Here is a 23,716-nt window from a genome sequence, read left to right as displayed (position 1 = left end):
CCCTGAGTCAAAGCAGATAGTTAAATGTGTGTGTATATGTAATATACTATAATACAAGAGTTTGCTTGAATTACATTGCAGAGAGTTTAAATTTTTGCAGACCTGTGTATCTGCGAATAGAGGATATTCCAATAATTCTTGCGACAATAAATATTTCTAAGTAAACTAAGCTTTAAAAATGACAGGTTTCAGAGTAGCAGCCGTGTTACTCTGTATTCGCAAAAAGAACAGGAGTACTTGTGGCACCTTAGAGACTAATAAATTTGTTAGAGCATAAGCTTATATCAGTCTCCCCTCTGTATTTTCCACCAAATGCATCCGATGAAGTGAGCTGTAGCTCACGAAAGCTTATGCTCTAATAAATGTTAGTCTCTAAGGTGCCACAAGTACTCCTTTTCTTTTTGAGCTTTAAAAAGTAATCAAACACAAGTTTGATGGATCCCTATTGGTTTTTAGACTGGAACAAAGTTCAAAGCAGTATAGTTTAGTGCAGTAGTCTCCAACCTTTTTACACACAAGATCACCTTCTGAACTTAAGATCAACCCAGGATCTATCTACCCTGCTGCTGCCCCGAGGCCCCGCCCCTGCTCACTCCATTCCCCCCAACCTCCATCACTCGGTCTTCCCCATCCTCACTCGCTTTCACCAGGCTGGGGCAGGGCATTAGGGTGCGGGAGGAGGTGCAGGCTCTGGGCTGGAGCCGAGGGATTCGGAGTGTGGGAGGGGGCTCCGGGCTGAGTCTGGGGCAAGGGGTTGGGGTGCAAGAGTGAGGGGTGCAGGCTCTAAGAGGGAATTTGGGTGGAGGCGTCATATGGTCACACTGCACCTAATCTCATAGAATCCACTGGACATTTCATGAGTCTTACTTTTTATTAGTGTCATTTGTGGTTTATAGTTCCAAAAACCTTTTGGGATTGTTGCAAATCAGTGTAACATTCTCAACTGTGGGGTGAGCCTGGGGTAGGGAGCTGGGGTACAGGAGTGAGGGGTGCAATCCCTAAGAGGGAGTTTGGCTGCAGGAGCTGGCTCCGGGCTGGTGAAGGGTATTGGGGTGCAAGATGGGATGAGGGGTATGGGCTCTGGGGGGAGTTTGTATGCAGGAGGGGGTTCCAGGTTGGGACAGGGTGTTGTGGTGTGGGAGGGGGTGCCAGGTATGGGAGGGAGCCCTGGCATGGGTCCTTCAGATGCCTTTAAAAGGGAGGGCTGGGATTCTGCTGAAAGTTGTCATTTCCAGACTCATGGGGAGCCTTAAATAGCCACAGGGGTACAGTAGCGCACTGATGACTAGCAGAGATCAGAGTACAAAGTTAAACGCTGAATCAGCAGATTTAAGATGTGTTTTGCCGATGGCTGGAGCTTACTGGAGATTTTAGTAGCATTACACAAGCAATTCATTGCCTCCATGCATAATGCTGAAGTTATTACTATTCTTAGTATTACTAATACTATTCTTGACTGACCAAAAGTACCTGCATTTTAGAGGTTTTTAAGATCAGGCTTGACAAAGCCCTAGCTGGGATGATTTCGTTGGGGATTGGCCCTGCTTTGAGCAGGGGGTTGGACTAGATGACCTCCTGAGGTCCCTTCCAACCCTGATATTCTATGATTGTACAGGTGACTCGGACCCAGGATTACAGCGCACTATAAGGAACATAATTTTAAATTGTCTAAAAAGTTATTTATTTACTGCATATTTAAGCTAATTTGGAGAACTTCAGCTTTTGAGAAGACTACAAAAGATGCATTTCTATATGAGCTGCAAGCTTTGTGGGTTGGCAGGGTGGATGCAGTCTTCAGCATGAAATGAAAGCTGTGTACTTCACTGATTTTTTTTTTGCCTATTTCTCTTTTTTTCTTACAAAATATGTTAAATTCTAGTTATAAATATTGGAAATGTCCTAGCATGAAAATAAGATGCATACATAGGAATATGAATGGATAAATAGAATGAACAACATGATTCTAAAAATCTTCAGCTCTGGACTGGGGGTTTGGATGCAGGCGGGAGTGCAAGGTGCAGGCTCCGGCTTGGAGGCATTTACCACAGGTGGCTCCTAGTCTGCAGCTCAGAGGGCTCAGGCAGACAGACTGCTTGCCTGCCGTGGCCCCATGCCGCTCCAGAAGCGGCTGACTGCTGGCATATCTCTGCGTGCGGCCCCCGGGGGTGAGCGGAGTAGCGGGTATCTGTACACTGCCTGTGCCTTCAAGCACTGCCCCACGGCTCTCATTGGCCGGGAACCAGCCAATGGGAGCTACCAGGGTGGGGGCAGCGTGCAAAGCCACCTTACCCCCCCACTCCCTTTCCCCAGGGCGCAGACGCATGCCCGCACCCAGGCACTTCCGGGAGTAGCATGGGGCAGCCCTCTGCGTCGCCGGACTTTTAGCCCCGGAGATCTCTATCGACTGGCTGAGGCTCCCGGATCGACGAGTCGATTGCAATCGATGCGTTGGTGACCACTGGTCTAGTGAATAGAGCACTGTACTGGGAATCAGGAAACCTGGTTTCTATTCCTATCTTTATTACTAACCTCCTGTGTGACCCTGAGGAAGTCATTTCACTTCCCTATGCCTCTGTTATAGGAGTTCAGAGTAGATAATTACAATGGCCTTTCCTGACTTTGTATGAAATGATTAAGAACAGCAGTATTTTTGACTTGCCACTTATATATTTAGAGCTTTGTGAACTTGACGGTTCCAAACGTTAGTTTGCCTACAGTATTAATTTTAATTATAGTTTCAATCCAGCACTTTAAAACAGTAAGTGAAAATTTAGATGTTATGTTTTTGTTGGTTCGTTTCTCTTAGAACATGGACACTGTGTGGTACACCAGAATATCTTGCGCCAGAAGTGATACAGAGTAAAGGTCATGGAAGAGCCGTGGACTGGTGGGCTCTAGGAATTCTGATATTTGAGATGCTGTCGGGGTAAGTGTTGCTTTGGTGATACTAAGTACATAACGTTCACTCTATTTCAGTATTCTGAATAACAAGTTTGACATATCTTGGGTATGTGTTAAGTTTATTACTAATTAGATTATCTTGTCTTTCTGTGAAGAAAAGAATTGAAAGCCTATGAGAGAGACTGCAAAGATGTACTGCAAAGATGTACCCAATTAGGAATGCAAAATAATTTAGCCATACAACTCCCAGTAACCTGACTGGAGATTCTGCAGCAAAATCCCAGTTTACAGTTATGAAAATATTTTGCTCAAAATTCTGCAATTATATATTCTCCCATCATGGAGTTCAGTTTGAACCTCCGTAAAATATTAATAATCAGTTATACCTTTCTCAAAGGTTGACCATCCTGCAAACTAGCACTGTAACTTGTCTGACAATTCTTTGAAGAGAAGTGAGCAAGCTTCATAAAGGGTAACTCACCTGATTTACAGTTCAAGAATTAAGAAAATATATGTATATATTTAAACATGTTTCTCTTTTTTCCTTTTAAAAAAAAAAAACAGTAGTACGATCAAACTTAATTATTTTTTACCCTCTCACTCTAATTTATATTTCCATTGGAGGCTTAGGTTTTTGTTTGTTTGTTTGTTTCTTACAGAAGTTTAGATTTTGTGCATGGACTGTTCTTGTGCAGAGAGAGAGAGAGGCTACTAGTTTGCTCTAAAGAATCTGGTATAACTTTAAGACTGAGACTTCAACTACTATATCAAAAACCTCTCCTATCTTATTGACGTTTGAAACTGGCGATTGGAAAACAGATTCTGCATTATTTTATTTTGTTCACTCTGTTATGGTGCTTTATTTCTCTGGATGAAAAGTTTATTACAAGCACAGTAAATTCCAAAAAGGTGCGGGGGAATAAGAAGAGGGGTAAAAAAGCAAAAGCCATCGGGATTATTTCTTGAGTTCATATGCTTATAAACTTTATTTCCAGCAATATTTTGGGATTCACTAGATGGCAGTGTTCTCAGTAGACAAACTTAAAATCTTTGCCACTAAAGAAAGATTTCTTGGCATTTCAAATACATTCATTTAAGTATTTGAGTTAAATATTAAGTAGAAAAATTGAAACTTTTGTGTTGGGTTTTTAATCAATGTAATTTTTAAAATGTAAAATAAAAAAAGGAAAATTAATATAGTTCTTCCTGTTACAGCTATTTGATCACACTGAAAATAAAAGCCCAATTGAGTATTTCTTGTATATTATATGTAAAGACTTCAAAAATGTTTTTAAAAACTATACCTTTCCTGGTATGTGCACTGCATGTCTGTTGAAAGTGTACTGGGGAAAAAAAAAGTGAGGACTGATGGAATTTTATCACTAATGCTGCCATACAGCAATATAAAAGGTCTCTCTTTGGGCCGTACATGTGTCTTGTGCCTCTTTGTGCTCCTGTACAAGGGTATGAAGAGTAGAATGGCTGTAACTCACCCTTTTTTCCCATTTACCGCCTGTGGCAGCAGGACTGAACCCAGCGCGTATCAGACCTACCACACTCTTCTGAGACTTTAAACAGATTCTTTTCCAACCTTTTAGGAGACAAAATCTTCTCATACTTCCATTCCACAGCCCCCCCATGAAAAAAAAAATTAAAGAAAATCCAAACTAAGACACAACCTGGTATTCTAGCAGGGTGAGGCACGTCACACCAACTGCCTTGCCTTCATGGTGGAATCTAAAACTTCAGGATTCAAACCCTACCTATCCTGCAATGGGTTGATCCCTTCAGGAACAGACATAGGTGATACCTCTTCTGCCTAATGTCAAATATTGATTACTTTAACAAGTTAGATGTGTCAGTCTGTATTCATGTCATCAGTTATGTTGCCAAATGAAAATTTTCTTTTAATGAAGGAATATTGGCATGAATTTTGGGTTGTTTTTATTGGGTAGCTCTACATGATACTGGAGCTTAACCTACTGCCCTTTCTATTTAGGTATCTACCATTCTTTTTTCCTACAGCTGTCAGCACTTGGATATGTTATCCTTTTTTTTTTTATGGGGGGGAGAGACAGATGCGTCTATAGTACCTTTTAAGTGACAAAATCCATATTTAATCCTATCAGATTGATTTCAATGCCATCCAATGGATCACTCAACCAAGGGAGTAGTTCACAACTGTCTTTCTACAGAAATTTTTAGCACCACAACACGCCTATGATTAAGGCTAATATTTATTTTTAGTAAAAGTCACAGACTGGTCACGGGCAATAAAGAAAAATTCACAGAAGCCCATAACCTGTCTCTCGCTTACTAAAAATATCCATGATGAAATGGGAAGGGACTGGCCAGCTGTGGGGTGGCTGGACACTCTGGGGCCCCCACCACCCAGGGGGACTCAGAGCTGCAGGGTCCCCCTGGCCCTTCCTGAGCCACGGAGGAGAGCTGCTGGGGTCCCCTACCGGCTTCCCCTCTACCTCCTCCTGCGGCGGCCAGGAGAGCTCCTGGGGTACACCATGACGGTAGGGGTACCTTACAGCTCCCTGCTGCTGCGGGAGGCAGTGGGGCCCTGCAGCTCCCAGCTGCCAGGGCTGAAGTCCTGGAGGTCTTTGTAAGTCATGGATTCTGTGACTTCGGCAACCTCTGTGACAAAATAATAGCCTTACCTATAATCTGTCAGCTGGGAAGGAGGCAGCTGTGTTTTCATTTGTGTTCATGCTGAAAACAATCTAAAATGTAAATTTATAAGCACAAAACCTTTGTTCTCGTGCATAAAGTCTGTTCACTTTGCAAAATCACTGCACAGTTTTATACAGCGAGGGTCATCAAACTCTTTAATATGTGCCTCAAGCCAGGTCTGAATGTAATATTTCACTAAGGTGAAAGGATGGAATACGGGTCTCAAAGCAACTGTCTCCACCATCCCTTTAGTGATATGATCTAAATAAGTTCAAAACACTGTTTGAATGAAACAATGAAGTAGGAAGTGTTTATACTATGTTCTTACAGCTGTATAGCTGCAGCACCTGTAGGGTAGACATGCTCTTAGACATAATTTGGCATCTGTTTTGTTTATTGTATTAAAATAAAATTCTAAAAGCCCTTGTTTGTATTTTGAAAATCTGTTAACACTTGATTTCATGTAATTTAAAATGGGAAAATATTCCATAACTATTTTAACATTACATTTTTCTAATTTAGATGGATTTAACCTGTGGGAAGTACAGGTTATGAAAGTTACCCCTTCATTAAAAAAAATAGATTTTTTTTGCAAATTCACTTTGATTCCTTTCCTAGAATTGAATTGAATACTGCAAGAGGAGAGGTTAAGCTCCTAAAATAAGAATGTAATTTCCATCGTAATTGCCCTAATTTTTATATATATGTTATATAGCTAGGATGTTCATTTTCCATGCAAATCTTTAACACTATAGTGTAAATGATGACAAAGTTATAAAAATGATCTTATACAACATAAATAATTGGTATAGTTGGCTCACTTAAGTTACCACAGATACAGGAAGAGGGAAAAGGGAAAGATACAGCTCTGTCTTCCAGTAATGAAACTAGAGGCTGGGAAACTGTTTCAGTAGAAATCTTTTTTCCATCAGAAAAATATTATAACAGTAAATTCCCAACCAACTCTAATGACCTGAAAATGTAAAAAACTTAAGCAAAAGAAACAAACACACACACACACACACACACACACACACACACACACACACACACACACGCGATTTTACAAAAACTCTTCATGTAAGGAAGATGTACGTATTTCTTATACTGAAATAGGCAGACTTACACAAAGGATGTGATGTCATACCACAATACCTGCAAGTGTATATACCTGCAAGGGGAAGCAAAAGTGGATGGGAATCTGGGAGGCAGTGACCATGAGTTGGTTGAGTTCAGGATCCTGACGCAGGGAAGAAAGGTAAGCAGCAGGATACGGACCCTGGACTTCAAGAAAGCAGACTTTGACTCCCTCAGGGAACAGATGGCCAGGATCCCCTGGGGGACTAACATGAAAGGGAAGGGAGTCCAGGAGAGCTGGCTGTATTTCAAGGAATCCCTGTTGAGGTTACAGGGACAAACCATCCCGATGAGTCGAAAGAATAGTAAATATGGCAGGCGACCAGCTTGGCTTAATGGTGAAATCCTAGCGGATCTTAAACATAAAAAAGAAGCTTACAAGAAGTGGAAGGTTGGACATATGACCAGGGAAGAGTATAAAAATATTGCTCGGGCATGTAGGAAAGATATCAGGAGGGCCAAATCGCACCTGGAGCTGCAGCTAGCAAGAGATGTCAAGAGTAACAAGAAGGGTTTCTTCAGGTATGTTGGCAACAAGAAGAAAGCCAAGGAAAGTGTGGGCCCCTTACTGAATGAGGGAGGCAAGCTAGTGACAGAGGATGTGGAAAAAGCTAATGTACTCAATGCTTTTTTTGCCTCTGTTTTCACTAACAAGGTCAGCTCCCAGACTGCTGTGCTGGGCATCACAAAATGGGGAAGAGATGGCCAGCCCTCTGTAGAGATAGAGGTGGTTAGGGACTATTTAGAAAAGCTGGACGTGCACAAGTCCATGGGGCCGGACGAATTGCATCCGAGAGTGCTGAGGGAATTGGCGGCTGTGATTGCAGAGCCCTTGGCCATTATCTTTGAAAACTCGTGGCGAACGGGGGAAGTCCCGGATGACTGGAAAAAGGCTAATGTAGTGCCCATCTTTAAAAAAGGGAAGAAGGAGGATCCTGGGAACTACAGGCCGGTCAGCCTCACCTCAGTCCCTGGAAAAATCATGGAGCAGGTCCTCAAAAATCAATCCTGAAGCACTTAGAGGAGAGGAAAGTGATCAGGAACAGTCAGCATGGATTCACCAAGGGAAGGTCATGCCTGACTAATCTAATCGCCTTTTATGATGAGATTACTGGTTCTGTGGATGAAGGGAAAGCAGTGGATGTATTGTTTCTTGACTTTAGCAAAGCTTTTGACACGGTCTCCCACAGCATTCTTGTCAGCAAGTTAAGGAAGTATGGGCTGGATGAATGCACTATAAGGTGGGTAGAAAGCTGGCTGGATTGTCGGGCTCAACGGGTAGTGATCAATGGCTCCATGTCTAGTTGGCAGCCGGTGTCAAGTGGAGTGCCCCAGGGGTCGGTCCTGGGGCCCGTTTTGTTCAATATCTTCATAAATGATCTGGAGAATGGTGTGGATTGCACTCTCAGCAAATTTGCGGATGATACTAAACTGGGAGGAGTGGTAGATACGCTGGAGGGGAGGGATAGGATACAGAAGGACCTAGACAAATTGGAAGATTGGGCCAAAAGAAATCTAATGAGGTTCAATAAGGATAAGTGCAGGGTCCTGCACTTAGGATGGAAGAATCCAATGCACCGCTACAGACTAGGGACCGAATGGCTCGGCAGCAGTTCTGCGGAAAAGGACCTAGGGGTGACAGTGGACGAGAAGCTGGATATGAGTCAGCAGTGTGCCCTTGTTGCCAAGAAGGCCAATGGCATTTTGGGATGTATAAGTAGGGGCATAGCGAGCAGATCGAGGGACGTGATCGTTCCCCTCTATTCGACACTGGTGAGGCCTCATCTGGAGTACTGTGTCCAGTTTTGGGCCCCACACTACAAGAAGGATGTGGATAAATTGGAAAGAGTACAGCGAAGGGCAACAAAAATGATTAGGGGTCTAGAGCACATGACTTATGAGGAGAGGCTGAGGGAGCTGGGATTGTTTAGTCTGCAGAAGAGAAGAATGAGGGGGGATTTGATAGCTGCTTTCAACTACCTGAAAGGGGGTTTCAAAGAGGATGGCTCTAGACTGTTCTCAATGGTAGCAGATGACAGAACGAGGAGTAATGGTCTCAAGTTGCAATGGGGGAGGTTTAGATTGGATATTAGGAAAAACTTTTTCACTAAGAGGGTGGTGAAACACTGGAATGCGTTACCTAGGGAGGTGGTAGAATCTCCTTCCTTAGAGGTTTTTAAGGTCAGGCTTGACAAAGCCCTGGCTAGGATGATTTAACTGGGACTTGGTCCTGCTTTGAGCAGGGGGTTGGACTAGATGACCTTCTGGGGTCCCTTCCAACCCTGATATTCTATGATTCTATAAGTGCATGTCTGTCAGAGCCTGTGGTCACTGACTTCATCTGTTCATCTAGGTTCTTAAATGGCCCCCATTGCTGAGATACGAGTGCCTCTCCAAACACACACACGTTTCTCCTATGCTAAGCTGACTGAAGGAGACTTTACTTTGAATCCTTTTTTTCTTTTTCTTACATTAAGTTGGAAAGGCTGATGATTTAAAGTGGATTGGGAATTTTCATCTGAAATCAGTGTGGTTTGTAGTCATTTTAATATTTTCTGGGAGTTAACTCCAGATGTGTGAAGCAGTTGTACAGAAAGTTCTGACTCCTGCACATAGTGGAATACAGAAACTGTGGGAAGTCGTCATGAAGCAGGGTCAAGCAGTCCCCAGGAAATGTGACCTACCCCTTATGTGGCTTTGAAGTTTAAGACAGAAACATTGAATTTGACGTGGTATTTCGCAGGGAGGCAGTGAGGAAAGCACTTCAGGGGATGTACTTTTGTCAGCCTTTGTTCCTAAGCAGACAGTGCTAAATCAACTGTCGCTTTTTATTTATCTATCTATTTATTTATTTATTTATTTAAGATTGTCAGTTTCATTAATAGTTAGAGGATTATTAGAGTGGTCAAGCCTGGAGAACATGAATATGTGAATCATCATAATAAAGTCTGAACACAATAGAAGGGACACAGCCTGCTTGCCAGACGTACATGGAAAAGGGTGCCTACCATGTCTGTGGCTGCTGGGGTATCCAGAAGCAGGATAACAGTGATCTGCAGTGGGTTCAAATTCTGGCCAGGCCTACACTGTGAAGGGACATGGTCAACTTTAATAATTAATAAAAAATCTGGATGGATTATATACATATATTTAAATCTATTATTGTTACAGGTCACACCTAGATTACGGTAGCTGAAAAAATAGAGATTTTTATTTTCATTTTGTACATTTCATAACTATATCATCAATTTCACTGATTTTTCTTACATTTGTGCGAGTCTTTAAGACGGCAACAGGGGAGAGAAACTAAAAAAAAAATGAAAAGGGGGAGATTTGTAAAATCACAAATTTGATGGACACTCAGGGGCAGGTGCGGTATCTGCATCTTTTTTTAAAAAAATGACTAATTTCAAGTTGGTGTGGTATCCAGTTTAACTTTACTGTCTGCTCCTTTTAAACTTATTAGGCACATTCATCAGATAACTTTTATAACTTTTGTTTTGCAGGTTTTTTTAAAGGCTAACAAGCTTTTCAAGGAGAACATGCTAACCACCTTAAAAGTTGCTGTCCTATCATATGTTAGTCTTTCTTTTAATAGTTCCACTTGGGTGCTATCAGATTTTCCTCTCATGCAGAATATTGTTGCATTTGATAGTCCCCATGTCAATAGATCTGAGATGTCAATAGTCTCAAGAATGGATGAAGAACTCTGCCTCTGGGAATGTATTTGATATGTAGGAGTTGAATAAAAGTGGATATATAGTCACAAACAAAATCCCTGCTCCACTGCTAGTCATAGGGATTATTCACATCACTAGTGCATATGAGTGGAAAGTCTGATCAGAGTCGTATCCAATAAAATGAACACAATACAGTGCTTTATAACCATAACTGAGCATTTAGCAGTTTATAAATAGGACCAGTTTTCCAAGCTGCTGCCATTTTGGTTTTTTCTTTGAGATTAATGTTAAATGTCAAAGCTGTGTTAAGCAATTAAGTCTTGGAAGAGAAAACAAATGTATATTCCAACAATAGCGTACTACTTGTAAAATGTCTCTCTAATTGTCAACAGCAGAGAATTCTTGAAGCACAAACTTGCATTCCAATATCATTATCATTTTACTGAATGGAATCCAGATGTCAGCATTGCTTCCTGCTCCAGAAGCTCTCTAAGCAACTGATGGAGCACATATCTGTCCTATGTAACAATTACAGTTGGACTTGAATGGCATACTTTTGCAGAAAGAAACTGCATTTTTAATTTGTGGCAGTGTAATAACTTGTATAGATTGTTAGGGAATGAATGAGTATCATATTTCTCAAGGTTTCACCTGGGCTTTTCCCTGGAAAGAATCCAGTCATTTAAAAAAAAAAAATTCTTGAGAGAAATAAGATGGAAGTAACTTGCATCAAAAAAATCATCTTGCATACAATTCATTTAACTTGCCTTTTACATTATTAATAAATCTGGATTAACAATTTCCTGATAGAGATTTCTCAGGCACCTAACAGTTCTATTTGTAATGCATGCACCAAGTCAAAAATAGGATTGAATCTTAATCATAATTGCAAAATTGAAAGTTTAAAGTTTATCATTTGGATGAATAAAAATGTTATACAGATGCAACACAGTTCTATAGGCTGTTCTAAATAAGCAACAGGACATCCATTCAGTCTCTCTGCTATATAAGGGGGAATAAATTGAGCACATCCAAAATTTGATACCCTCTCTCGCTACCTTTCTTGTTCTTTCTTGCAGTTGTCTGAGATAGGAATTTAGGCCCAGATTTTTAAAAATATTTTGGCATATTTTTTAAAAGTCAGTTAGGCACTTTGAAGCCTAAATCCCACTGACTTCTGGACTCTGAAGTACTTAAATCACTTTTGAAAATGAGACTTAGGTTCCTAACTCAGAGTATAGCTGTGACTAAATACCTTTAAAAATCTGGGCCTTAGACTTCAGAAAAACTTGTTGATTGTATGTTCTGAAGTTTCATAGAATATCAGGGTTGGAAGGGACCTCAGGAGATCATCTAGTCCAACCCCCTGCTCAAAGCAGGACCAATCCCCAATTTTTGCCCCAGATCTCTAAATGGCCCCCTCAGGGATTGAGCTCACAACAACCCTGGGTGTAAGAGGCCAATGCTTAAACCACTGAGCTATCCGTCTCCCCGTTTTCCTGGATGAATAGCTCGGCTATTTCATGTGAGATCATCCAAACAAGGTTCATTGTTACTTTTGCCTTTATGAACAAAAATAAAGTTCCATCCTCTTGTCTGCTCCTACCAAAAATATTTATCATTCTTTTCTTTGGTGAACATATGGCCGTTCTGTTTTTGTTTTTTTTCTTGGACACTCAAACGGCATCTAGGGAAACTCTGAACTCAGTTGTTGCCTCTGACTGTGGTTTGGTAACTACAATGTAAGAAGAATGTTAATCCAGTTCCTGTACCTGTTACATGAAGAATCTGGTATATTGGAACAATTGTCCAGTTAGTATCTACCTGATATGCAGTAATTGTGGAACAAGAGACAAAATTTAAAAAAACAAAAACACAAGACTGCAGAAAGAAAATCACATAGGAGGAAAATATTTATTGTTTTGGCACTAAGGTCTTGTCTAGACCAGCAAGTGTTTGCAAAGTATTAGCACCTAATGTATACAGAGTTCACCACATTTCTAAAAAAAGGAGCTAAGCGTGTTAAAACAGTAAGGAGGAAACTAACTTTTAAGGGTGTTAGAACCTAATGTAGATAGGATTTAATAACATCTTATTCAGCACTTCTTTAAAACATTCTAGCTAATAAATTAAAAACACCAGCCTTCTTCCTAGCCTACACAGGCATTACACTACTAAAGACTTAATGTAAAGTAAAAATTAGTGGTGGCTTTTTTCCCCCTGCAGCCTTGACTCCAGTGAAGAGGAGGAGCTGCAACCCTTTTCAGTTTGTCATAAGCATTGCTAACAGTGACTTCACGTGCCATGTATGGAGGCCAAGAGTGGTGGTTGTGAGAGCAGTAACTGCACGTAGCTTCTTTTGGGTAACTTTTAGAAAGGTGGATGTCCAGAATTCCGGGAAGTGCATGGAGTCCAGAATTGAATTCATTAAACCTACTGAACTGATATATTGGCATAGTGATACATGTCACCTTTCTGGTGAACAAACATGTCGGCCTGTAGAAAGAGAAGCCCAAGAGAGGATACAAATTCTTAAAAAGAAAAGGAGTACTTGTGGCACCTTAGAGACTAACATTTATTTGAGCATAAGCTTTCGTGAGCTACAGCTCACTTCATCGGATGCATTCAGTGGAAAATACAGTGGGGAGATTTATATATACACACACAGAGAACATGAAACAATGGGTGTTACCATACACACTGTAAGGAGAGTGATCACTTAAGATGAGCTATTACCAGCAGGAGAGCGGGGGCGGGGGGAAGAAAACCTTTTGTAGTGATAATCAAGGTGGGCCATTTCCAGCAGTTGACAAGAACATCTGAGGAACAGTGGGCAGGGGGAAATAGTTTTACTTTCTGTAATAACCCATCCACTCCCAGTCTCTATTCAAGCCTAAGTTAATTGTATCCAGTTTGCAAATTAATTCCAATTCAGCAGTCTCTCGTTGGAGTCTGTTTTTGAAGTTTTTTTTGTTGAAGAATAGCCACTTTTAGGTCTGTAATCGAGTGACCAGAGAGATTGAAGTGTTCTGCGATTGGTTTTTGAATGTTATAATTCTTGACGTGTGATTTGTGTCCATTTATTCTTTTATTTTGCAAACTGGATACAATTAACGTAGGCTTGAATAGAAACTGGGAGTGGATGGGTCATTACACAAAGTAAAACTATTTCCCCATGTTTATTTCCCCCCGCCCACTGTTCCTCAGATGTTCTTGTCAACTGCTGGAAATGGCCCACCTTGATTATCACTACAAAAGGTTCCCCCCCCCCGCTCTCCTGCTGGTAATAGCTCTTCTTAATTGATCACTCTCCTTACAGTGTGAAGGTAACACCCATTGTTTCATGTTCTCTGTGTATATAAAGCTCCCCACTGTATTTTCCACTGAATGCATCTAATGAAGTGAGCTGTAGCTCACGAAAGCTTATGCTCAAATAAATTTGTTAGTCTCTAAGGTGCCACAAGTACTCCTTTTCTTTTTGCGAGTACAGACTAACACGGCTGCTACTCTGAAACCTACTAATTCTTAGTTGCTGTAAGAGGGTGTAGCCCCCCCCCAAAAAAGAGGTAACTGGCTCCTTATTTTTATATTGTCTTTTAAAGGTAAGGAACTACAGCTTCTTAATTCTGGAATTAGCAGCCAAGGTAAAGGGAAAGTCAATAGTGTCCAGACTAGAAGGGAAGAGCTGGTTTTGGTGATTGCCTCTCAAATTTCACCAATAGGGAAGAAGCCAAATCACAGACTTTCTAGGGGAAATCTTCCCTCACTATATGTGACTGACCTTTCTGTTGTAATATTAAAAATAGTTCAGTATTTTGTTTTTAATATATTCTGAATTTGTTCTGTGAACAGTACATTCTATGTTTTGGAGAATAGCTACCTTAATTTGGTTACACAGGTGTGGTTAACCCTGACTTCAGTACGCAGTGCCTCGATGCATAGAGAATAAGTATGTACTTAACAATCTGGTCTGCAGATAAATTACTTCAATATAATACCATTGTACATTTTTGCAGATTGCTAAAGAAAGCTGTGTTTTGGTTGTTTTATTCAAATAGGTTTCCTCCATTTTTTGATGACAACCCATTTGGTATATATCAGAAGATTCTTGCTGGCAAAATAGATTTCCCCAGACATTTGGATTTGTATGTGAAGTAAGTATACTGGCTTTCATCACTGATCATTAATCATTTTTAATTACCTCTTTAGCATAGTTTGAAAGGATCTGCATAGGAGGATACCTTTTTGCAGTATTCTAAAATGCTTTGTTGGAAAATATTTTGGACTAAATTTAGTCTTGAAATCAAAGTGAAAATATACTTAATATAATTTAAATCTCTCTCTCTCCCATCTCCTGTGAATGCCTCTTCAGGCACAAGGCTTCTCACAAGACCATTATTAAAGCTGTATCAGCAGATTTCATGAGCATGCTCCAGCTTATTATATGTGCTTATGCTGACTGATCCTGGTATCCCATACCTGTACATATTCTGAACATTGGCTGCCCTCAAAATGCTGCTGCTGCTGCTACCACCAGTTTCCTGTAGTTTCCTCTTCTTGTCTATTGTGTTTAATACAATCTTTTTAAACAAAGAGTATACATCTCCACATGTACTGTCTGCAGTAATTTCTGGGCACATGGCCAGAAGGTGAACAGTACGAAGTTGGTTTTTGTCATTGATGACTAGGCCATCATGATGAAAAGCAGTTAAACCTAGAGTACTGTCAGCATCTGTTTGTATTTCTCAGTCGCACAGTAATCACTGACTTGTATCATCCAGTAAATTTCTGATGCCATGAAAGACATTCTAGTCACCACACTCAGCAAGTGTCTCCAAGTTCCATTGTAAGTCGAGAAAGATGGCCAACAATGAGCAGCTAGGCTACTTTAGGTATCATACCCTTTGACTACTGTCTTTTCCTGGTTCTCCTCTTACTTCTTTAGGTATTTTTGTAGTGTCTTTCTTGAGGGGTAATCTTCCTCATTTCTCCCCCCTCCCCTTCTTGGGTCCTTCCCCTCCCAGCTCTATTCTTCACCCCTCACTTTTTTCCTTTTACCCACCTTTTTGGATGAGCTCATCCAGTGCTGCTTTATACTGTTGACTCACCAATCTATCACTTCACTCCTAACCTGTTTCCTGCTATCCAGTTCTGTATTTCATCCTACCTCTTTGACATCTCTTCCTTGACTTCTCACCATCAGCTTTTTTTTTTAACTATGAACTCAACCCCTATTCTTTCATTTTTGACACCTCCCTTCATTTTCCCCTCTCTCATCCAGGTTGTGCCCAAATAACTCTTTCTCCACAACATTTCCATAATGTCTAGCCAGTAAAGACTCTTGGCAAGGCCTTGATCTGTCACCACAGATGCCCATACCATTTGATACCGCAGCTTCTTTTTATCTGTCCCACTTGATGCCTATACCATTCCTTATAATCCATAGAGAAAACAGCTGCTTTTGTAGACTGTTGATCTGATTATGTCACACTACCTTCTCCTCTTCCACTGTTTCAAGTTCAAGTTTCTTGTTACTGCCAGTAAGGCCCTGCATTACTCTCTGCCTTTTCTACTTACTTCTAACCTAGTCTTTTTTCACATCGCTCTTCACTCTGCCTATGAAGTCATCTTTGTTGCCAGTTTATCTGACTTTCCTGCAACATTCTCTGTGCTTCATTCCTTCCCATCCCCTACATGTGAAATGCCTTTCCTGAACTTGCATGCCCTGACTATTATCCTTTTCTAGTTCTAATCTATATTCAAGACCCACTTCTGACACAAATTAAGAGAATTTAGCCATCTAATAATCCTTTGGTTTGAAGATATTTATCAGTAGCTGTACCCCCATACCCTGTTCCCCCTCAAAAAGTAGAACTACTAATAGGTGTGTCAGCCACCTCCCTGACCCTCTGTTTTGAAGTGTGTGTGGTGTGTAGTTTTGTTTTTTGAGTAAACTCTTCTAGGGCAAAGATGTAGTCTCTTGTGTTTTGGAAATGCATAACAATAGGGGTGTCACTGCAATCTAAATAATTATTATTGAGAAGGTATGATCTAGGATGTCAGCACCTACTTCAATTCAACACTATATGTAATGAACTGTTAGAACACTTGACTTTTTAATCCTGTGTATAAAGGACGTTAAGGAGGCACTACGCTTTCTCTTGATGCAGATGTTAATTTGGATGCTCCTTCTCTTTGAGTGCAACACACATTCACAGCTTCAGTGACAACTCAACATCATTGAGTCAACTCGTATCTCAGCTGTGTATTGTCTGCATTTCCAAGGCTAGTTTGAGGAACAGTCAAAGGAAGAGCTCTACAACTTAGTCTGCTAAGTCATCCATTAAATAACACAATGCTGGTTTAAATGACACAGTAAGCGGCTACACAGCTTGTTTCTAACCCAGTGGGATCCAGCAGTAGATCTGGCTCTTCATTTCTAATATGAATTACTTTTCACTATTCTATTTGAAAGGGTATCTATTTGTTTAGAACAAGAATGGTTGGATTTGTCCCCGTCTCCCCCTCCCCCACACACACACACATACCCTTCCTTAAGTGTCCTCTGGGATGCCCTTGGAGGAGGAGAAATTCCTTCAGGAATGACTACAAATGACTGAATCACAGGACTGAATCTAAATCTAGCCACTTACTGGCTGAAATGTTTATGGGAGATTAGGAAATCTCCTTCCAATTTCACATTTGTATTCCCACATAGCTGACAGCTCCGTATTTTTTTTTCCACTGAGTTTCAGAAATATTTGCTCTGCCCATATGACAGTTTTTAAGCTGTTTAGCAAATTTATTATTCAGTTCACTATTCTCAATATGCCAAACTAAGATTTCTAGGACACTTGGTACAATCTTCTCTGGTCTTTTGGGCTACGATTTATTTCATCCTGTCCCTGTCCCTTGTATTTGCCTTCTTGCTGTAAAGAAACCTGGTTTCTCAAAGGAAAAAAACAATATTTATTTGCTGGGTTAGATAAATATAGATATGATTATTTTTTTTTTACAAGCTTTCTGTGAAGTCCTGTTTTGAAGTCCTTTGGAGATTCATACAAGGAAGATTGCAGTAGCATCTCCTTCTTCTTTAGGCTGCAGAACAGCGAAGATGGCTAAGCTGTATGTTTTGTCTTAGACATTGATTATTGTGGAACATACAAAACTGTTACTTTGCTTTCATTGAAGAGATTAAGTTGCAGATAATTAAGAATATAGTTATTGAGAGAACTGTAGAAATTTGTTGCTGAATTTAGTCTCCGTAATACTAGTGCATGTCCAAGGTAATTTCACTGCCTTAGGGCTCTAATGTAGACATGCCCTAAGTCAACCTATATTAGGTCAACTTACAACCACCGCAGTAATTACTACTCTCCTCATGTCGGTAGTGCACGTCCTCACCAGGAGCGTTTTCACCGATGGAAGAGTGGCAGTGTGAGGTGCTAAGCCCTCCATGCAGCTCCCTGCTGGGAACACTCTTCCCTCCGTCCCACCCCTGGCTCTTGGCGCCCCGGTCCTGGCTGGGAGTGGGGGGCAACCTCCTGGCTGGGGCCAGCCTCATCTCACAAAGAGAGGCACCTCCAGACAGCAGCCCGGCTGGGAACAGATACCTAGGGGCAGCCGGGCTTTAGATGCCTGGCTTTCTTGTCAATTTCACGGCTCCAGCATGGACCCGTGAAATTAAGACAGCCAACAGAATACGTAAGTAATGCAGTGTTTACGCAGACATTGCATCTCCCTAACTACACCACCATAATCCATACACCTCTCATGGAGGTGGAGTAGTTATGTAGGTGTAGCAGGGCACTTATATTGGCGCAACAAGGTTGTAGTGTGTACACTGACATACTTAGGTCAACATAAGATGATTTGTGTAGACCAGGCCTTAATGGAGTTATTCTGGATTTACACAAGAATAACAAAACATAATGTGATCCTTGATTTTGTTAACATAGTACTTACAAATGTATTTACGTAATACTTTTGATTTTCTAAGCATTGTCTCGGCTTTTAAAAAGTTGAATTTAGCTTTATGCAAAATTCATAAAATATTGTTAGGGTCTCAAAGTATACATTTCATTTTCTATGGAGGACTTATGAATGCAAGCTAGTCCCCACTATATTTTAAATAGAGAACTTGCTGTTCCACATTTTCTTTATTTTTAACTGAGGTAGAATTCAATATATTATTGGCTGAAACCTAACGATTGAAAATTATATATCTTTTTTAATTTGCTATAAGGTCTAGTCTAAAACCATGCTCTGAAGGAAGTTCAGTTTTGACTTAAGATTTTGAATGCCTAACAACATGCAAAGGAAGGTTAGACACTTCAGGAGGGCAAGGAACTTGTATCCCAAATCTTTTCTTAAGAAACCACACTCTATAGCAGGGGCAGGCAAACTTTTTGGCTTGAGGGCCACATCGGGTTTCCGAAATTGTATGAAGGGCCGGTTAGGGGAGGCTGTGCCTCCCCCAAACAGCTAGGCATGGCCCGTCCCCCACCCCCTATCTGACTCCCCCTGCTTCTCACCCCCGATGGGCCCCCCGGGACTCCTGCCCTATCCAACCCCCCCTCCTTCTTGACTGCCCCCATTCAACCCCCCTATTCCCTACCCTCTGACCACCACCCCAAATTCCCTACCCTCTGACCACCACCCCAAATTCCCCTGCCCTCTATCCAACCCCTCCTGCTCCCTGCCCCCTTACTGTGCTGCCTGGAGCACTGGTGGCTGGCTGTGCTACGGTTGCATCACCCAGAGCACCAGGCAGGCAGACATGCTGCCTGGCTGGAGCCAGCCACACCACCGTGCAGCACAGAGCACCGGGTCAGGCCGCGGTTCTGCAGCTGCACTGCTGACTAAAGCATTGTGCCAGTGGCGCAGTGAGCTGAGGCTGTGGGGGAGGAGGGACAGCAGGGGAGGGGCCAGGGGCTAGCCTCACGGGCCAGGAGCTCAGGGGCCGGACAGAAGGTTCCCGTGGGCCAGATGTGGCTTGCGGGCCATAGTTTGCCCACCTCTGTTCCTCTATGTTCTTCTGAGACCGGTTACCTGTTTTCATACCAGCCTTGAACCATTTGAATGTAAAACGTTCTGAAATAGGGAAAATGTGAATTGTTAAAATGCACAAAATGTTTATGCTGGTAAAATAAGTGCTTCCAGTGGTCTGTACTATGCATATCCTAATGAAATAAAACGATGACATTTTTTTCCTCTGTTACAGGGACCTTATTAAGAAGCTTCTAGTGGTTGACAGGACAAGACGATTGGGAAATATGAAGGTTAGTGTTAAATATGTTAAATGTACACATGCATTTTGAGATCCACTTGTGCTTCTGTTCTGTTACTTAGGACTGAACATCTAAATTAGTTATGAAAAATATTACATTTTTGTGTTCTGAATTTTTTCATTCTTGTATTAGTTGGATGAATGCTGTAGTTGATTTTTGTCTTAAACTTTACAAAAGTACCTCTGTTGCACTTGATTGCTGTTACTGGTGTTGAATATATAATTGCACCATACTTTCAGTTCAATGTAAGGAAAAGAGAAAATAGAAGCGAGGAAGGAGAGGGGGTGTATGTATGTATGTGATGGGGTGATCTACTGCAATGGGCTGCCATCTGGCACTTTGTCCAGATGCTCTCCTTTCCTCTGCGGTTCTATTTCCTTGGACTGTATTAATGATTTTTTTTTTCCCCCTGAAGGGAACAACCTCATCGTGTAACTGTATGTGTAGCATACAAATGACTGAGTGTTAAAATATTTTAAATATTTTCAAGCTGTTTTGTTTTAATGTTACTAACATTTGGAAAATTACAACTACTACTTCATGTTAAAAAGATGTTTTCTTTGGAGGCAAAGATACCCAATACTGAATTGGCTTCATTTAGAAAGTGTCCCTGTCCCCCCCCCCCCCCCGAGTTTAAATTGATTCTCCCATAATGTTGTGGCACCCCCATAGCCAAAGGAAATGGTATCAGCATTCTTGTTATAGTGATAATTCACAAGCAGCAGATCTTAGATCCCCCTGCTTGTCACCATTCTGTTGTGGAATGAATGTAATACCATGTCCATAAAGGGGGGTGGGAGGGTGGGGTGGGTGTGTGTGTGTGTGTGTGTGTGTGTGTGTGTGTACACGTTGTACAGAGTACCCTCTAAATATAGAACAAGAATAGAAAATAACATCAAGGTGTGAACCTAATAACTTCATATCCTGTTTTGTGTTTAAGTGGAATAAAAATCAGATATTGAGATGTGAGCATCCTAGAAATTCCTGTAGATTTAAATATGTACTGTCAGCTGCCCACCCAGGTAACCAGTAGCAAGTTTCATTCAGACATATAGTATCCCTCCAATAAAATGTCTTTTATTGCCATTTTTCTACTATTCTAAATCTCATGGATATGGATCCCTTTTTTTCAAAAGGAAACAGTCTTCTACCCATCTTCTTCATATTGCCTCTTCTGAACATCAAAGCATACTCTAGTAGCACACGGGCACCATCTTTGGCCTGCTTCAGAAATGTGCCCCTATCTAAGATTTACAAAGTACCAATGTGGAACAAACCCACAGATACTTGTCAAACTTTATGCAATTGATGTGCCAGATAGATCTGATGCCAAGGTCAGGACAGCAGGATTTCAATAGTCAGTTGACTAATCCAGCTGCAATTCTTCACTGTCATTGTCCAGGGAGGATGCTAGTTATCAGTCACCTACAGTGAAATCCACACTGACTAGAACATCTCAAAGAACCACAGTTACTCTAGGGTAAATAACTGTTCTTTTGTAAAAGGCTCTGATCCTAACCCTGTGCTTAACTTCTTACATGTGAATAGTCCCATTTAAATAATTTTATCAGCTCACAGCACCAGTAATATCAGTACCAATCCCAAATCCACATTTGTGGGATTACTCAGAAGATTAAAGTTAATCATACAGATCCATGTTTTGCTGGATCAGCTCCAAGATAGAGAGAAGTTGGGTTTTTTTCCCCATACTTATTGCTCATGACATTTACTTAAAAAGAAAATGAAATCTGTGTAAAAACAAACTACTATTCTAAAGAGAGAAAGTGACGCTTCTGTTTTTGTACACACAACCAAAAGAGTTAATCTGTAATAAGTCTATTTACAGGAAGGAGTAATAATTTTGTGTATCTAGAATATAACATACATTAAAAGCTTGAGAAACGCAGCTCTAAAAATGTTTTAAAAGGTCATTTTCAGAGCAATTATTTTCTAAATCAGAAGTCTCCAATCTACATTAGAAAATTGATAGTCTGGTTTCCAACTGTTGATGGGAAACCATGGACATCTGTGCAAGTGCGTTAACAAAACAACACTGTCGTATATGCCAGGTATTGCTTTTTATGCACAGCACAATCTTTTAACGTAAAAGGCCCCAGAGGCTCAGCATGACATCAAGTAAGAATAATAAAGAGCAGTATCCTAGGGCTTCAAAACTGAAGAAGTGCTTGTAAGTTAACAATAGTTCAAGCCCTGTTTGGCACCGTATTTCCCAAGAAGAAAATTATTTAGCAGTGTGATAAATTAAGCAAATTATACGGTGTATATGCTCTAAAACTAGAGACATATCTGCAAGTAAAAGAAACAAATCAGGTACATAGAGTACGTAGAAACAAATTAGGACATCTATAGAGACCTGAGGGACTGATCTGATAGAGCACTTGAGCTGAGAGTGGCAGTAGTAATGACCAAGTGGAAGGTAATCCTTAGGCAAGTAAGCATATCCAATATAAGATGTCTTGAAAACCTAAAATAAGATTTTGTTTTAATAGCAAAAGATGGAAGAAGTTAGAGCTAAAAACATTTTGGAGCATTGCATTCCTTTTAGCCTTCAGGGAGGAATGAAGACAACTGTTAAGTCCATCAAGTACTATATATTTATAGGCTGAGTTTTCATGTCCAGGATATAAAGTAGGCTAGAAATCTCTTTGATGCCAATGTGTAGGTGTAAGAAAAAATGCCTTATATTTGCATTTAAGTATAATTTATCTGTGATGGAGAAAGTATGAAGGTTTGAAACCGGAGATGCAATGGTCTATTATAATTCTAACTTAATTGATTTAAAATGTATACATTTATAAGGCCAGACACTTAAAACTGACAGTTTGTTGCTGTCAGCAATAAATCTCTGCTTTAGCCATTGCTGGGAATAAGCATGTGGGTGGGTATTGAGATTGGGCCAAGTAAAATCAGTCCTGGGCAAGACAATTACAATCATTTTCTTTATTAGGATATAAAGTACATCTGAAGTTCAGTTCATTTTCATAAATGTCACAAGTTACAGTTTGAACAGTACTGCATTGTGAAATTGAGAAGCTTTTGAATATAGTACAAGGTTACCACAGTTTCTCAGTGCTAGCAGTGAAGATCCAGCCTGGTAGAATTCCTGTAGTAACTGGCGAAAGGGAAATGTTCTGGTTTTTTTTTGCATAGTATGTTGGAAACCTCACTAATGCTCCTTCCATAAAACTGCAAAATTCTGTAGTTTCACTTTTCAGAAATGGTTATTGCAGTATCAGGTGTCAGGGATTTACTCTAACCAGTTTACATGATAGATGTGTCAAAGTCTAGCTACAGAGACTGGAAGACTCTCTTTTTGGTGTTCATAGGGAGAGTTAAGCACTGGAAGATTTTAGTTTTGTGTACTTTTGGCAGACTAAAAAAGAAATTGAAGAGCAACTAGCAAAAAAACCCCACAGAAGTGCAAAACAAAATTAAAAAAAAAAATCTAAGTACATTAGAATCAGGAAGCCTGCAAAACAATCAGTGGGCAGCTGGATTAACAAATTACTAAAGGAGCACTCAAGGAAGACAAGGCCATTGAAAAGAAGAGGATGCGACGGAGATTCCCACACCTGAGTCATTCTTTCTAGGTGACAGATATGAGGAACAGTCCCAGATTGAGGTATCAATAGATGAGGTTTTGGAGCAATTTGATAAATTAAAGAGAAATAAGTCATGAAGACCAGATATTCACCCAAGGGTTCTGAAGGAACTTAACTATGAAACTGTAGAACTGCTAACTGTGATATAAAGGAAAGGAGTACTTGTGACACCTTAGAGACTAAGAAATTTATTTGAGCATAAGCTTTCGTGAGTTATAAATCCATGGTACTGGCACACCTTGAATACTGCATGCAGTTCTTGTCCCCTGATCTCAAAAAATATATTTAAATTGGAAAAGGTATAGACAAGGGTAACAAAAGTGATTAGGGATATGGAAGTTTCTATGCAAGGAGAGATTTAAAAGATTGGGATCATCATCTTGGAAAAAAGATGACTAAGGAG

General features: G+C 40.6%; 1 protein-coding gene across 1 annotated transcript in view; it reads left to right on the top strand.

Annotated features, from left to right (window-relative positions):
• PRKX (protein kinase X-linked) overlaps positions 1-23,716 on the top strand; it is a 136,028-nt gene that overhangs the window by 89,701 nt on the left and 22,611 nt on the right. The window contains exons 4-6 of the mRNA XM_038387232.2: positions 2,807-2,926; positions 14,459-14,554; positions 19,624-19,681. Coding sequence (XP_038243160.1) covers positions 2,807-2,926; positions 14,459-14,554; positions 19,624-19,681 — 274 coding nt within the window. The remainder of the gene's footprint in view (positions 1-2,806; positions 2,927-14,458; positions 14,555-19,623; positions 19,682-23,716) is intronic.

This window comes from Dermochelys coriacea, chromosome 1 (genome assembly GCF_009764565.3).
Source record: "Dermochelys coriacea isolate rDerCor1 chromosome 1, rDerCor1.pri.v4, whole genome shotgun sequence".
Lineage (NCBI taxonomy): Eukaryota > Metazoa > Chordata > Testudines > Dermochelyidae > Dermochelys > Dermochelys coriacea.
Note: the sequence above shows the minus strand (reverse complement) of the source record. Positions and strands in the feature narration are given on the sequence as shown.